Source organism: Aquila chrysaetos, chromosome 10 (genome assembly GCF_900496995.4).
Source record: "Aquila chrysaetos chrysaetos chromosome 10, bAquChr1.4, whole genome shotgun sequence".
Classification (NCBI taxonomy): Eukaryota; Metazoa; Chordata; class Aves; order Accipitriformes; family Accipitridae; genus Aquila; species Aquila chrysaetos.
Window position 1 is genome coordinate 31,664,338 of NC_044013.1, and position 14,721 is coordinate 31,679,058.

Consider the following 14,721-nt stretch of genomic DNA (forward strand, 5'->3'; position numbering starts at 1 on the left):
GGTTGGCTGGTTTTTAATCCAGAAACCAAGGCACTGCCTGTGGTTTCTTCCCACTCTCTCTTGTGCCTCTTTGCCACTTGTCACATCCATTTCCACCACTGCCTCTCCTGGGTCTGGGTAAGGCAGCAGCAGTCAGTCTGCACACAGCGCTGCCTGCTCTGTCAGGAGCAGGCGGCATGGCTGTGAGCTGCTGGCTGGCGAGATGACATGCCTTCCCCTCACCTTGCAGATGTGATGAGGATTTGGGATGCTGTGTCTGAATGCATTCAGCGAATGCTCATGATGAAGCAAGTAGCCTTTGTATCCTCCGCTCACAACTTGATGATTTCAGTAGACCTGAAACCCCTATGCTATCGCATGCCATTGCTCTTCCCCTCCTTTAAAGGCAGCTAAAACATTCCAGAATTACCTTGCATCTGGCAAATGGGCTACAGACTAGATTCTCCATCCAGCTCTAGCAGAGAGAATTCTTCAACACATTTTGTGGCTTCTCTGTTCCCCACAGCTAGAGTGGAAAGACCAGACCAAGAGCTTGAAACATTTTTCAGGGTTTATCCCAAATGATGGGAACCCCTGGTCTAGCTGAGGGATGTTGGCTCTGCTGTTCACCAAATACCTTTCAGAGGCTGAAGAGGAAGGAGAGGAAACACCTCAGCATATGGAGGTCTTCCCCAAAGCTTTTCAGTGTCTCTTCTTGCTCCTCTGCACATCAGGGCAGGGCACAAGGGACAAAGCACCACCACCACGCTCTAAAAAGTCATTCTTCATTTCTACCACCCACAAAACACTTATTATTCACGCCTTCTCGTCTCCTCGGCCTTCAGGCCACCAGAATACCTGGAACTGGGACGTTCTCAATTGTTGACCAACAAACGTTGGATCTTGGATTCAGTGATGTCACTGCTGAGAGGTGGGTTTCTCGGCTACCTGAGACTTTGGCAGCTGTTTGTGGGCTCATCTCTGCTTAAGCCACCATTCTTGGAAAGAGGAGACATGAATATCTTTGTTTCCCCTTACAGCACCTTTGTGGCATACATTCATTTCTGCATCACCAAGTGAGGAAGGGAAGCCCTTCAGAAGGTCCTGAGGACATCACAAGAGGAAACCACCCCCCACATAGCTAGGTGTATAAAGCTAGAGTCTCTCTTTGTTTTATCAACTGGATTCAAACCATTCATATTTATTCAGTGGTGTGGTGACTGTTGTCTAATAGACATGTCCTGGAGCTCCTGCTTCTAAGCCAATTGAGACAAAAATTGATGCTCCGTAGTTCTGCTGCACCAGACCTTGTAAAGGCAAACACCAGAGTTCATGCTGGCTCCTACAGCCTTGTTGGCAGCAGCCGTAGGCAGCCTTGAAAGAGAGAAGGGATGGATGGTTTGTACAAAAGCCCATGGATGGGCAGATTTTCCATGATTTCTGGTCAATACTGCCATCCTTGCAACTGTGTTGCTCCAGGGTGCCAGGGGTGCACCAAGAGCCTGGTGGCCCTCTGCACCAAAAGCAGAGATGTCAAGTCAGCAGGAAGGGTGGTGTTGTGCAGGTATTTTGCTTCTTAATCACAGCTATTTCAGCATAGCCTATCCAACGTGGCCCGGCTAAGTTTCTTCAAACCCTGGTTGTGTTGAGCATGGACAGTTTCAGAGTGGCCTGGCACCATCCACCCATGCTGTCTGCTTGGCCCCGTGGTCTGCAGAGTGTTTTCAGATTGCTGCTGCCATGGCTGGGCAGCTCCTCATAGCAGAGAACTCCCTGATCCAGACCTCAGCACACACCCTGGCTGTGGTGGGCACGTGAGAACGGGACAGAGACAGGAGACAGATGGGTGTAATTATAACATGGTCTTTAACTGCAGAAGAGCCCGCTTATATGGCTATCAATTCTGGGAAGCGCCATTAGATGTGTTCACTGGCACACTACGCTATTTCTGGAGCTTCCTTTAAAAAACACAAGTTGTGCTGTATTTTGGCAATATAATCCCCACACCTGTAGTCACACAAAACCCACCAAGAACATTTGGTGTGACCTGCCAGTCTGCTGAGAAGCTTGGCAGAAACAGCCATTCCTTCCCCCCGAAGCTGATGTCACAAGTGATGTCAGCGTGAAGCACAGGGACCAAGTAGAAATGACAGCAAAAGCTTGGTCTGATGCTGCTGTCCCCCTGCAGAAGTGGATGAGGTGCCACTCTCTTGGGTCTCCAGCTAGGACTACAGGTCCCTGGCAGAAGCCCTCAGCATTGGCTGTACTTGGGGAAACAGCACCATCTATTTGCAGTGTTGTTTTACAAGTGCCTTTGTAGAGAAGACAATGTGGCTTCCACGGTTGGGTGTCTGTGACCCATCAGCAGGGCTGGGGATCCCATCCTAGAGCCAAAGGCTTGGTGTAGGATGCTCTCCTGTCCTAGGTCATGCTGGGTTAGACCTTACCTCCAGGCACCTCCCTGCAGCCCAAAAGTAACATCTGACATTTGCTCTCAGTTTAGGGTTAAGAGTACGAGTTGCACAACGTATGTGCGGGCACCAGGGGAGGGAAGAGGCACAAAGGGTCCACAGGCAGGTCAGACAGCCCCAGGCTAGGGGCTTCATCTCAGATTTGGATCTCCCTTTCCAAGGCAGGGTCTGCCCTTCCGCTCCCACACACGGACATGAAGACGCCTACCCTGAGGTCCCACACCTATACAGGTCTCAGCCCCTGCCCCACATTTCCCCACAGCTGCCTCAAGACAGATGCTAGCCCTTTGGGGTCCCAGAGCTGTCTGGGGGAGGCAGAGGTTCCAGGAAGGTGTTGGCCCCACAGGACCAAGGGGGAGAAAGCCAGCCTCCCCCCAGGTTTGCTGTCCCCACCTCAGCCCATCCCCACCTCTGTGGGGACAGCAGCTGGGCGAGGGGCAGGGGTTTGGGGCTGCCTCCAAACCCAGCTCAGCACCTCTCAGGGTTTGACCCCCATGTGTTCAGGGTGACAGAAGTGACCCAGGACCCCCCGTTCCAGCTTTACCACAGGCTTGGGAGGAGTGAAAAGGATCTGCTCTATTAAACCTGCTGGAAAAAGGGTACAATGGGTGGTCTGTGGCATCCAAAGCACAACAGATGATCTGGGGCATCCAAAGCTCTTGTGAAGCAACCACTACTTTTTCTTGCCACTTTTCTTCTTGCTTTCGATCAGGTGCAGCCCCTGCTTCTTGATGTCTTCCCGGGCGAGGACAAGGCCATAGTCTTTGTCAGCAAAATCAAAGGGGTCTGGAGGAGACAGTGGAGAGGAGTGGGCTGGGGAGGGTCTGCAGGGCCACCTGTGCTGTACCTGTGTCCCTGGGAAGAGCTAGCATGTTTTGGAGGGCTGGTGGCATCCTGGAGAGCCCTCATGCCAAGCCCTCAGGCACAGGCACTGCCAAACTGACTCTTCTACCCCAGCATCCCAGGGTGACTGCAGGACCTGGTGATGCCACCCCTGTGGCCCATTTTCAACACTGCTGGGGCTTCCCATAAAGGTCTGGAGCTATGGGATGGTGGGTACAGCTCACACTTTGTTAGAAAAAGGTGCCAAAAGCTCATTGTCTCCTCCAAGAGCATCCTATAGGAGGAGGCCACAGGCAGAGTCAAGGACTAGTTATTCTTCACAACCAGGTGATTCTGAAGACAAGGGTCTCCTTCCTTGCTCCACTGCATCTCTCCTTCTTCCTGCAGTGGCTCAACACTGACCACCCCATCAGCTGCCTTTGTTCTCCCACATCCCTACCTAAAATCACCACCCACGCTCAAAGCCTTGGAGACAGCTAAGGTCAGTCCCAAGGTTGGGAGGCAATTCATGGGTTGGGGTCTGCTGGGACAGTGGGAGACAGGCAAGGAGGCCCAGAAATCCCAGTGGGCAGGGCCTAGGACAGTTGCTGTGGGACATGACCCCTCTGTGGTCTCCTACCTTGGACCCTACTGCCTATGTCTTCAAAGGAAATCTTCAGGTTCTGTGGATCATTCATGATTGTTTTCTCTAGAAAATTTCTGACCTTCACAAAAGTCTGTGAAAGACACTCTGGGTTAATTGCTGAAGGGGAGGTGCGTGTTACAACCCAAGGGGTGCCCCACCTCGATGTCCCCCTGGAGGGGACACCCTGTAGTGCCCAGTGCCACCTAGGACTGAGCTGCTCCATGGCTTTTCCCTGGGGCCACCTCCATCCTCCCAGCTGGGAGGACAGCTTGTGATGGACCATCCGGGAGAGCCCCATATGGGTCCCAAAGACCACATCAGAGATGTAGCCCCCAAGCACCTCATTGTCCTCGTCAGGGCTGTGACTGTGGGAGGGCATGTTGGCCACCCGCTGCACCAGGTACTGCAGCTTCTGCTCACAGTGCTGGAGCTTCTCCTCCACTCCCCTGGCCTTGAGAGAATCGTCCTGGGGTCAGAGAGAGAACAAGCACCTTGGTGGGGAAAATGAGCTACTTGGGGTGACGGTGGCTGCACCAAGTGTCACCGCGCTGTGCCATTGCACCACCAAGCACTGGCCAGGGCTGTGCTCATCCCAGTGCCACGCGGGTACCTGGCCAGGCACGGTGATGCCATGCAAATGGACAAAGAGGTTGTCGATGCCATTCTCAAACTCGAGCAGGAGCTCCTGGTTCCTCAGCATCTGGGCTCGCATCTGCTCCAGCCGAGCCTCCTCCCACTGCAGGTTCATCCTCAGCTCCTCCTCCAGCATCCTGGAGCCAACCACATTCACATCCATACAACTGCATAGGGGTGCAGAGACACCCCAAATCTGTTGCAAAAGCTGCTCAGGTTGCAGAGCAGAGATGCTGCCTGCAACCCAACTCCATGCTGCTGGTACCACTTCCCATGCCAGGCAAGGAGCAAGGGTCCTCCTGCTGCCACAGCAGGAGCTTTGGGAGCACCCTGCTCAGAAATACTCCCTGTGCAGGAGGGGTGGGCGGCTCATGTCCTGCCCCCCTGCCCCAAGAGTGATGGCCCAGTTGGCATGACTGTCCTGAGGCTAGCAGCACCTGATTGTGTTGGGGGACTGGCGAAACTTCAGCTCAGCTTGCTTCAGCTCCAGCTCCTTCAGTGTCTCCTTCAGTGCCTGCTGCTTCTCCTTGCACTCCTTGACGTACTGCTCCAGGTCCACCGAGGACTTCTGCTGTGCCAGGAGCCTGCTGGGGATGTCCTGGCCGGGGGAGAGCATGAGGACTCAGCCCACGGCGTTCCTGCAAGGTACAGGATCTGGGCCGTGGCCTCGGGGAGGTTTCTGCACCATGGAGTGCTACAGGCTCATGTCATGGAGAAAAGCAGCTCCATCCCTGCCCACACAAGAGGGGCTTTGGGGGGCTCCAGGGGCAGAGGAGAGCAGATAACCCCACAATGAAACAAGGCGAGCAGAGAGGTCTCAGCTCCCCAGGGCTTGAGCAGCCCCAGGTTTTACCAGAGATGAGTTTTTACATTACCCAGAGGCGGGAACACTGCACTGCAGCCCTGGCTTTCTCTATCTTCTCAGTCACCAGGGCCTCGCACTCCATCTGGGACTTGGTGGCTTCCAGTTTGGTGCCTGGGGTGGGAGGGAAGCAGCAGGGAAGGATGGCCTGTGGCTGCGCCCATGTCCCACCCCCGTGCACCCCGACAGGCACTCACCCACCAGCGGGTCCTGTGGGAGCAGGTTCGGGAAGTCCATGGTGAGCTCATACCTGGTTTGCTGCAAGGACATTCATTGTCACCCCTTGAGCTGCTGGCACCCTGGGGAGCTGGCCCTGCAGCCCACCCCACTCACGGGGGGCTCAGCACTGATGCCTGTCATCTGCCTGCAGCCCTGCCTGCACCGGGTCCCCCCCAGCTCACCACCCTCAGGTGCCTTTCGCTTGCTTCCTTGAGCCAGTGTCTGCCGATGTGCACCTTCTGGGAGGCCAGGGAGCGGTACCTGAACTCTCTCTCTGCAAGGAACTGGGTTTCCATCTTGGCCATGTCCTCCTGGAACATATCAGAGAAGGGAGAAGTGGCTGCCAAAGCCAGAATGGACCTTTGTGAGCCAGCTGAGCTTCTGGGATGGCCAGAGTCAAAAATGACCCCCCATGTGTAAACAGGCTACGAAGAAAACTGGGCAAGGAGGGCTGGAAGATGAAGCATGCTGCCTTCACTATGACTGGTGCCCCAGGGCAACCTGACCCAAGAGTGAGACCCGGGAGAAGATATGGAGGCATCTGGGTGCTGTGGGCAAGCCCAGCTCACTCTCTTTTGCTCTTTATTGCAGGAAGACTCACTAGCCCATGCACATGGTGCCATCTGTGGGCTCTGGAGGGTGGCAAAGGGCCCCAAGGTGCCCCGGACCATCTCACCTTGGTTAAATCAGCGGCTTTGAGGGCATCCAAGGCCATGAGCTCCATGTCTTCCAGCTCCCCATGGTACAGCTTGGCCATCCCGCACAGAAGGTCAAGGTGCAGAGGCAGGTTGGCCAGCTCCTGGGACAGAGGGAACCACAGCACGTCATCGCACCGACACCCAGGGATCCCCTGCACTATGGGGGGATGGAGAGGAGCAGGAGGACCTCGCTGATTCGGGAGGGTGTCCCACCAGCGCAGCCCCTTGACACCAGTTCAGCCCCTTCAGCTCCCCGCCTTTGCAGGGGAAGTGGGTGGGATGATGGCACAGTGAGGAGGAGCTCACCTTCCTCAGCACGTCCCGCACCGCCAAGTACAGGGCGGTCACCTTCTGTCCAGCGTGGACTTTTGTGAGCATCTTCTCAATGTTGTTCTCCAGCCGGTGAACTGCCTGGGGCAGAGACAAGGCGGGGTACACGGGTGACCCCGTGTGCCAAGGCCAGCACCACCCGGGGGGTGCAGGGGTTGGATTAAAGCTCCCTGCGGGTGCCGCCAGCCCAGGAAGGGGTCCTGGGTACCTGCACCTGCGCCTGGTGCCACTTGTCATCCATCTTGGTATCCTGCAGGTGCTGCAGCTGCCTCTTCAGCTCGTCCTGGGCTCGGCTCCGCTGCCTCAGCTGGTACAGCAGCATGTTGCACGTGTTCACCCGGTCATAGATTTCAGCCCGGAGCTTCTCCTGGGCCACCTGGATGGACATGCGAACATTCGCCAGGCTGGAGGCAGGGCTTGCTGGGCACCCATGGGACAAGGGGATCCTGCCTGGAAAACTCCCCCCAAGGCAGAGCTGGGGATGCTGGGATGTTGTTCCAGGACATCGTCACTCCCTTGCCAGGACAGGGTCTGGGAGAGCTTTGCTCTGGGGGGCTGGTAGGGGTAAGGCGGAGGTGAGCATCTGCTGATGGCAATGGTGGGTCAGGCTTAGGGACTCTGCATAACACAGACCCAGGGCTGGGTGTCAATAAAATCGATCAGTGCCCCAGATTTGGATGCTGGCGGAGAGCGGCGGCACCTCTCTGTCCCTGCAAGAGGCCCCTGGGCAAAGGCAGCTGCGCGGGGCCAGCACATCTATCTCCACAGGCTGATAACCAGGTCATAACCTTGGGAGAGGCAGTGAAGGGCAGAGACAGCATCCCTCTCCCAGGGATGCAGCCAGACCCCGCAGGAACCCGGGCAGCTGCAGGGACACACAGGGTGGGATGGCCAGGAGCTCTGCTGGGGCAGAGGATCTGCTCAGGGACCTAAAGGAGGGCCTGCACGGATGGGTCCTGCAGTGGAAAGGGACCCATGGGACCACACATGAACACGCCGTGTCTTGCCACACCAGCCCTGTGGACCCACAGGGGCAGCCTGTGCCCGCCGGACCCTGCCGTTACCTCCACCGTCTTCCTGGCCAAAGTGATGCCCAAGTGCTTCTGCGCTCTGCAAGCCTCAGAAACGGTGAGCTTGTTGCACTGTGGGCAGGAGAGGGGCAGAGAGAGAACATCACTGCCAGCCTGGGGACGGTCACATCCCAATGTGGCCCTGTGCTGCCTGCTCCTGGAGAGGACTGGTGGAGGAGCTGGCTCTGCAGGGCCAGCACCAGGCAGGGGTACAGCAGATGGGACCTGCCGGTACCTTCTGAACAATGCCCAGGGCACGGACGTCCTCCTGCACCGCCTCACGCAGGTGGGGGAGCAGCTTTCTGTTCTGACCAAGCTTTTCCTCCCATGACTGCACGAAAAACTTCCTCCCTCGCTCTGGAGGACATTAAGCTGCTGTTGGTACCATGCAGGACGATGCGGGGACCAAGAGCCCCCCACCCTCCCTGGGCTGTCCCCGCGAAGTCGAAGGGGCAGCACCTTGCAAGGTGATGATGGTGTGCAGCTCCTGGACGTGCTGGCTGAGGTTTGCCTTCCATCCCTGCGCAGCACCGGCACTCCTGCCTCTGCCCTCCAGCCCCGCTGCGTGTGCGGCAGCCATGGCAGCTCCACTGCCTGGTGGGGATGTCACTGGGCTGTGACCACGCACGGAACCATCGCCGTGGCACCTCCAACTGCCGCATACTGCACACCTCCTGCTCGGCCATCACCTCCTGCTCGGCCATCGCCGCCCACAGCCCCTTCCTCTCCACTTCTGTGGGCAACAGGTTAATTAATAACCAATTACTGAGCTCTCTGAGGTAGCCAAAGGCAGGGCAGGCAGTGGGGATCCCAGCTCCGTTTCCTATCACTGTGGCTATGGCAGTTGCAACCCACCCAGGCCAGGGAGTCCTCCAAGCCCCACCAGAAACAGGGCGAGGACAATTCCAGGGAAAATACATGTACACTTACACCCAGACACACTACCAATGCTCTCCTGGAAGCTGCTGGCTTATTTCAGATGGCAAGAGGAGTCTATTACTCCCTAGATACGTAGCATCAGAAATTTCAGTTAATTAGTCAGGAAACGGTTATGCAGGAGTTATGCTCCCATTGAAACAGGCAAGAACAAACCAGCTACCAATACTGATATTTATTTTGATGCTTACCACACGTTCTTGCTGAACTACAAATATGATGAGAAATGCAAGCATGTACATTTATTTGTTGATAAATAGAATCAAGCTCCCTCTACCAGGGAAAATCCTTAATGTTTGATTTGCAGAAAAACACTTTGTAAGGAAATTGCCTTCCTAGCACCAAGCTCATAAATCAGCTTGAAGTTTCTGTAACTCAGGATCTTTAACGTGCAGCCATCCTATTGCGCTCTAGGTGTTGAGCATAGAACACAAAGAAATTACAGGACTGTGAAATCAAGTATTGCTGACACAGTATCATCTGAGGCTCTTACTCAGTGTCTCATTTGCAGATTTATGAATTGCATGTTAGCGCTAATTGCCAGTGACAAGCTCAATATCAACATTATCATCTTCAGTGCTTCATAAAGTGTGCATAAAGAGATGGCCGTTTGAAAAACAAGCAGTTAAGGGTTTGTACACATGAGGAATCTTGCCAATCTGTCCATAAATGTAGAGATCTCCACATTCAGGCTGTGTCCACATGGCAAATACACTAATTATGCCACTAAACTTCCCTGGGCAGCATTTAAACACCATGGAAGATTACCTTGGGGGCAAGAGAAAGCATTTTAAAATGGATAAAACGGTTCAAGAATCTCCATTTCACTGGCTCTCAGCAGAACACAGACTCTATAGCGGCAAGTCCTTCCAAAATATTACTAAGGAAATTTAACCCAACCTTGCACAAGCTTGTCAATAGACTGGTGCAGAGATCAGCTTCCAAAAGGAAGCCTTAGATCTAGTCCCGCAGGCCCCCTGCACTTGACAGGTCAAACCTTTCCTCCTCCAGCTGACTTCAACTCTCCCTGCTTAAATTCTAGAAAATTCACAACGTGTTAATGATACAAAGGAAAAGGTCACGTCAAGAGTACAAACCAGAGCTCTGTTGAATTGTCGTATAACAGACAGTCATGCACTCTAAAAGCAAACAGCAAACAACGAACACAACACATGCTCATCTGGGAGAGAGGTCTAGTCGTTGTCTAGCCTGCAGCTCCTGACTTGCTGTGTACTAGCAGCATGGAAACAGCTATGTAATTCTACAGGCTCCTTAAATTCCTGCTGGTTTAGCTTTTAGTCACCCAAGCATATATGCTTTGCCTGGTGGTTTGTAGTTTTAGTATCTCGTTCTCCAGTTGTTGTCCTCTCTTCCCCTCTTCTTTGAAATACCCACGTTCAACTTAAAAGCATTTGTTTAACACAGCTGAAACAAGGTTTAAGAGAATTATCAAGAACTATGTACTGTGCCTCAGGAGCTGGCTGGAAGTTCTGTGCATGTATTAGAAAGCAGCATAAAAAGACAGAAGATAAAGGACAGCTGCCAGAATTGTTCTCTATCGCACTAAAAAGAAAAGGGGCACATACAAACAGTTACTGCTAGGGAATTACAGCCCAATAAAAGCCTCTCTAGCTCAATGGCCAGAGGCCACCACTGCCTGTTCGAGATTCATTTTATCATGTGAACCAGAACAGCTCACAAGCGCAAGCTACCCCTTCAGCCTACTAAAAGCATCACCGCAGCCAGAGATACCTCCTATACTATTAACAAAAATAATTATTTCTTTCTGTATCTATAATATATAAATAGATGATAATTAATTTTTATTAATGTAGCTAAATATATTTTACGAATAAGTTATTTGGAAAACATTTTTTCTACATCAGCAAGTACTGTTACAACCAGTGAAGGAAATCTTTCAGAATGGTCCTTTAAAGTACTCTACTTATCAAGCAGCCAATTATGGAAGTCTAAGTCAGTTTTCATGCTGCCTAGAGATTGGTTTTTAGACATGATCCACTTTGCACCTGTTTAGAAGTGAAAATGCAGCGCGCTCTTCTTAAGGTTCCTCTCCTCACATACAAAACCCACCCCTCAGTAACCTATGCAATTTTCCACTCAACAATGACAACTTAAAATGATTGGCACCATATCAGCCAAACACTCTTCAATAGCAACTCTTAAAGTAAATCAAAGCCAGAGTAACTTTCATATCATGTCTTAACTCAATCCTCATTAGTGCAACTCCAACACAAAATGTTCCTGCAGGCAAAGACATTTGTAAACCAAGCAAGTGTAAAATGATAAAAAAAACCACACCGCATGGAAAAATCCCAAAGGATTAGTGTCAGAAAATATTTGGCAGCAAGAGATTGGAAAAAACATGAAGGCCTAACAGAAGAGAGCGGCTAATGCCAGTCATTTTGTAGGATGTTGTTAAAGTAGAACTGCTGCAGGAAGGTTTTCATTATTCAAGCTTTTCATCTCCTTCCTCCACATCTTTCAGACTGAGCACTTCCAGTGTTCCTTTCCCTTTTGTCTCACTCCGGATCAGCTCATCAATCTCTCTGAAGCAGCCTGGGTCAATAAGGCACACCTGAAATGTTTCACATTTCATCAGTCAAGCAGTAATATTTGATTTTCATCAGCCCCTTTTCAAGGTCTAACATTAATTCTCATTAAAAAAAAGATATTGTTTAGTTACTAAGAAGGACTTTACAGGGTTGGTAAGCGATTTCTATCAAGTAATCTTTCCACAGAAGTTCTGCAGTTCCATTTACCCATGCTGGATATGTCTTTTGACAGTTGGGATTGCTAGATTCTAAACTGTTCTCGGAAAGCTTTTTACTAATACCAAATCTTGCTTTATCACAGATTATTTTTTAAAAAACTAATTAGCCACTGTCAAAATACAGGCCTGACCCACCAAATAAATAAGAGTAACATTCCATATATGCAGAGAAACTTATCAGTGTTGTAGGATAATCACTGCTGAGAGAAATTACACTGTGCTTCTCCTCAGCATGAAGCAGCAATCTCTGTATAACAAAGGCTACTTTCAAGCTTACATCACTAGGACTGTGTGAAATTAAAAACTACAAACTACACCTCTGATTTAAAATCTCTGGTAAACTTGCAGTTTATCTAAACAACTTCTATTTATTAATTCATCTTCTAGTAAAATGTACAGGTGTAGTCAAATCAAGTATGAAACCCAAGGACTGCTTTATTCCTTACAATTTCCAACTGTTCATGGAAGTCTTCATTCTCAATAACTTTAATCAGTGGCTTCAGCTTCTCTTTTAGTTTCTTCCCCTCCTTCGCTGGAAGAATAAATCGCAGCCTCATGTGAGCACGTTCAATTTGCATGGTCTCCTTTAACTGTCTGATCACTTCCAATGCCTGTTAAGACATTAAGAAGAAAGAGCATTTATATACCTGCTTAAAACACACCACATAGATCAAAATCTCAAATCCTTTGCATTAGCTTCAGACACATTTCTCAGTACTGATCACTGCCACTCTGCTGCAGGGAGTTTGCTATTTTGATATATTAACAAGGCAGAGTTCTTGCTTTTTGTGACCACTTCAAAAACTTGAAGACCTGTCTGAAGTAATGTTAAACAGCAGTTATACTGCAAAACAACAGAAACCCATGTGGCTCAGATGCAAAGCCTGATTTACTACCTCAATTAAAATAAATGATAAACCTTTTATTTGTGTTCCAGGCATATCACTGTTGCTGCTTTAATTAGTTTCTTTCTTTTTCTCTTCCCTGAATTGTTAGAAAACAAACTGCAGGAGTTTCAGAAGCTGCTTGTATCCAGCATTCAACTGCCAGCCAGCTGAGTAATCACTCTGCGGGCTTTAGACCACAGGGCTTTGTTGATCCCTCTGGGACTGCTAACAGAGAAATTACACTTGAAACAACACCTCTGAGCAGAAGCTGATTTTGCGATAAAACAAACCTGCTGCTTTGTGCTCTTGTGTGGTTTGACGGAGTAGTGAATATCCTTCATAGCTCTTTCTATAAGGATTACTGTATATGGCCTCTTTGTTTCAGGATTCACACATTTATCAGCCACAATAGTTGCGATGTCCCTAAACATCTGCTCCAGCTGTGTGTGTCGTTCTTTGTCTGATACCTGCAGCTCCCCTTTTAATAAAATCTGTACAGTAAAAATAAAGAAATCAGTTAATAAACATCACAGATTTGTCTAAAGAGTGAAAACTCTGATAACTTTTTAAAATTTAACAATTGTTTGAATGGTTTGGTTAGACGTGAAGTGCAGGAAAAGAATAACCATATTAATAATGTACATCATTGTGACAGACAACACTGGAAAGACTTCAGACAAAAAACCCACCACCCAAAAATACTAAACTACAAAAAGAGAAGCACAGATTTACTTGAACTCTCATCACCCACAACAAGTCCACAGGTCATATCCTACCAAGGAGGACTAAGAAATTAAATCTTAACACTTAATCGAACTGTCCAAAGTAAGCAACTGTCCCCTTCTTTTCCCTGCATCCTTAATAACATACCTTAGGAGAGACACTCTTCAGTGCTAGCGAACCTTTTTCCTGTGTCCATAGACATCAGTGCATAGAAGCTGTATGCTATACGGAACACTCGGAACTCTTTTCAGCCAGATGCATATATAAAATTTCAGACTACACCACAGGGTTACCACTCCTTTCTACCCACTTCTTAACAAATGAACAACCCTTTTGCCTACAGCAGCACCGCATTCTATGAAAAGCTTCCAGTAACAAACGAACCTGCCATGTCTGTGTGACCCTTATGTAAAACATTCGGAAAGTCTTCTCCAAACTTTTATAAAGCGAAGTGTGTGAAACCTACCATCTTACAGATTTCTGTTTGGTCATCTGTCCCAAAGGCTTGAACGAGATCTTCCTTCTTTGCGACCTGGCCTTTGGAAACATTGACAAACACCGTGTGCGTCTGCAGGACCTCGTCGAGATCTTTCTCCCTAGAGATTAGGGCAGGGTTAGAAAACTTGTGAAGTCAGTAATGTAAGAAAGAGCACACGAGTTTTTAGGGAGGACGAACAAGACCTGCCGCCAAGGGCTGAATCGGTGGAACCTGGATACTTCTCTTACCGAAGTGTCACTCTCCCGCGAAGAGCAAGGGCACCGCAGCGCCCCGGGCCGCTCCCCTTTCCCGCCTCCACACGGGCCCCACCCGGGTATCCGCGGCTCCCCCGGCCTTCACAGCCGGGCACCACGCAACCTCCCCGGCTCCACGGCCGATCCGCAGGCGGGCCTCCTCCTCCTCCCCGGCTATCTCCACAGCCGGATCCCTCCTCTCCCGGGACCCCCTCCACAGAAGTGTGCTCCCCCCCCCCCCGCCACAGCCGAGTCCCCACACGGGCCTTCCCGTCCCCCACAGCCGTCGCCCCTCGGCCAGGCCCCGCCGGTGGCTGCCGGTCACTCACGCTCCGCTGCGCCATCCCATGACCTTGTTGCGGTAGCAGGCGATCTCGAAGCGCTTTCCGCCGCGCCGCGCCCGCACCACGGCCACGTTGGTGAGGCGGATCTGGTTCGTCGGGGTGAAGATGGACATGGCGGCAGCCGCTCCTGCGCCACTGGCGGGCGCGCGCGCGGCCGGAGGGCGGCGCCGCTCCACTCTGCCTCCCCATTGGCCGCCGCCACGCCTTCCCCGCCCCCCTCTCCCTCCCCCGTCGCGCCAGCAAAAGCCGTCCGGAGGGAAACGGGGAGAGGTGGCGGGGGTGGCCGGAAGGGGAGGTGGACGGGCGGCACGTGGCCTGAGGCGAGGGGGCTGCGCCGGTGAGGGCCGCAGGACCGGGAGTCGGGTAGCGGGCGGGGGCGTAATGACCGTGAGGGCTGTGTGTCGGAGGAGGGGGCGGTAATAACCGGGGGGGGGGGAAATAACCGTGAGGGGTGTGTGTTGGAGGAGGGTGGGGTGGTAATAACTGTGAGGGGGGGTGTGTGTGTGTGGGAATAACTATGTGTGGGGGGGTGAGGTGGGGGTAATAACCGTGAGGGGGGGGGGGTTGGGGGGGGGGGG

General features: G+C 51.6%; 3 protein-coding genes across 7 annotated transcripts in view; 1 reads left to right on the forward strand and 2 right to left on the reverse strand.

Moving 5' to 3' along the window:
* Positions 1-1,510: 1,510 nt before the first annotated feature.
* On the reverse strand, positions 1,511-8,717 carry CCDC183 (coiled-coil domain containing 183). The gene is made up of 14 exons (XM_030028066.1): positions 8,190-8,717; positions 7,966-8,087; positions 7,725-7,802; positions 6,869-7,036; positions 6,637-6,741; positions 6,309-6,431; positions 5,815-5,943; positions 5,611-5,671; positions 5,427-5,527; positions 4,989-5,149; positions 4,529-4,718; positions 4,259-4,384; positions 3,913-4,009; positions 1,511-3,236 (listed from the first exon to the last, which is right to left on the reverse strand). The coding sequence occupies exons 1-14, from the start codon at positions 8,308-8,310 to the stop codon at positions 3,124-3,126; spliced, it is 1,695 nt and encodes a 564-aa protein (XP_029883926.1). The 5' UTR covers positions 8,311-8,717; the 3' UTR covers positions 1,511-3,123.
* LOC115347096 (S-adenosyl-L-methionine-dependent tRNA 4-demethylwyosine synthase TYW1-like) overlaps positions 6,800-14,721 on the forward strand; it is a 119,395-nt gene continuing 111,473 nt past the window's right edge. Inside the window, exons 1-2 of one of the 5 annotated variants that reach the window (XM_030028063.2) lie at positions 6,800-6,806; positions 14,101-14,109. Coding sequence is in view for 1 of the 5 variants with exons in the window: in XM_030028060.2 (XP_029883920.1) it covers positions 14,525-14,536 (12 nt within the window). In the remaining 4 variants the exon portion in view is untranslated. Of the gene's footprint in view, positions 6,807-14,100; positions 14,110-14,419; positions 14,537-14,584; positions 14,595-14,721 lie in introns of those variants that run through there. The other 4 variants (XM_041126703.1, XM_030028061.2, XM_030028062.2 and 1 more) reach the window with 4 other exon arrangements.
* On the reverse strand, positions 8,827-14,312 carry SBDS (SBDS ribosome maturation factor). Its single transcript, XM_030028065.1, has 5 exons — positions 14,129-14,312; positions 13,534-13,663; positions 12,635-12,835; positions 11,904-12,068; positions 8,827-11,262 (listed from the first exon to the last, which is right to left on the reverse strand). Exons 1-5 carry the CDS (start codon positions 14,254-14,256, stop codon positions 11,134-11,136), a joined length of 753 nt encoding a protein of 250 aa, XP_029883925.1. The 5' UTR covers positions 14,257-14,312; the 3' UTR covers positions 8,827-11,133.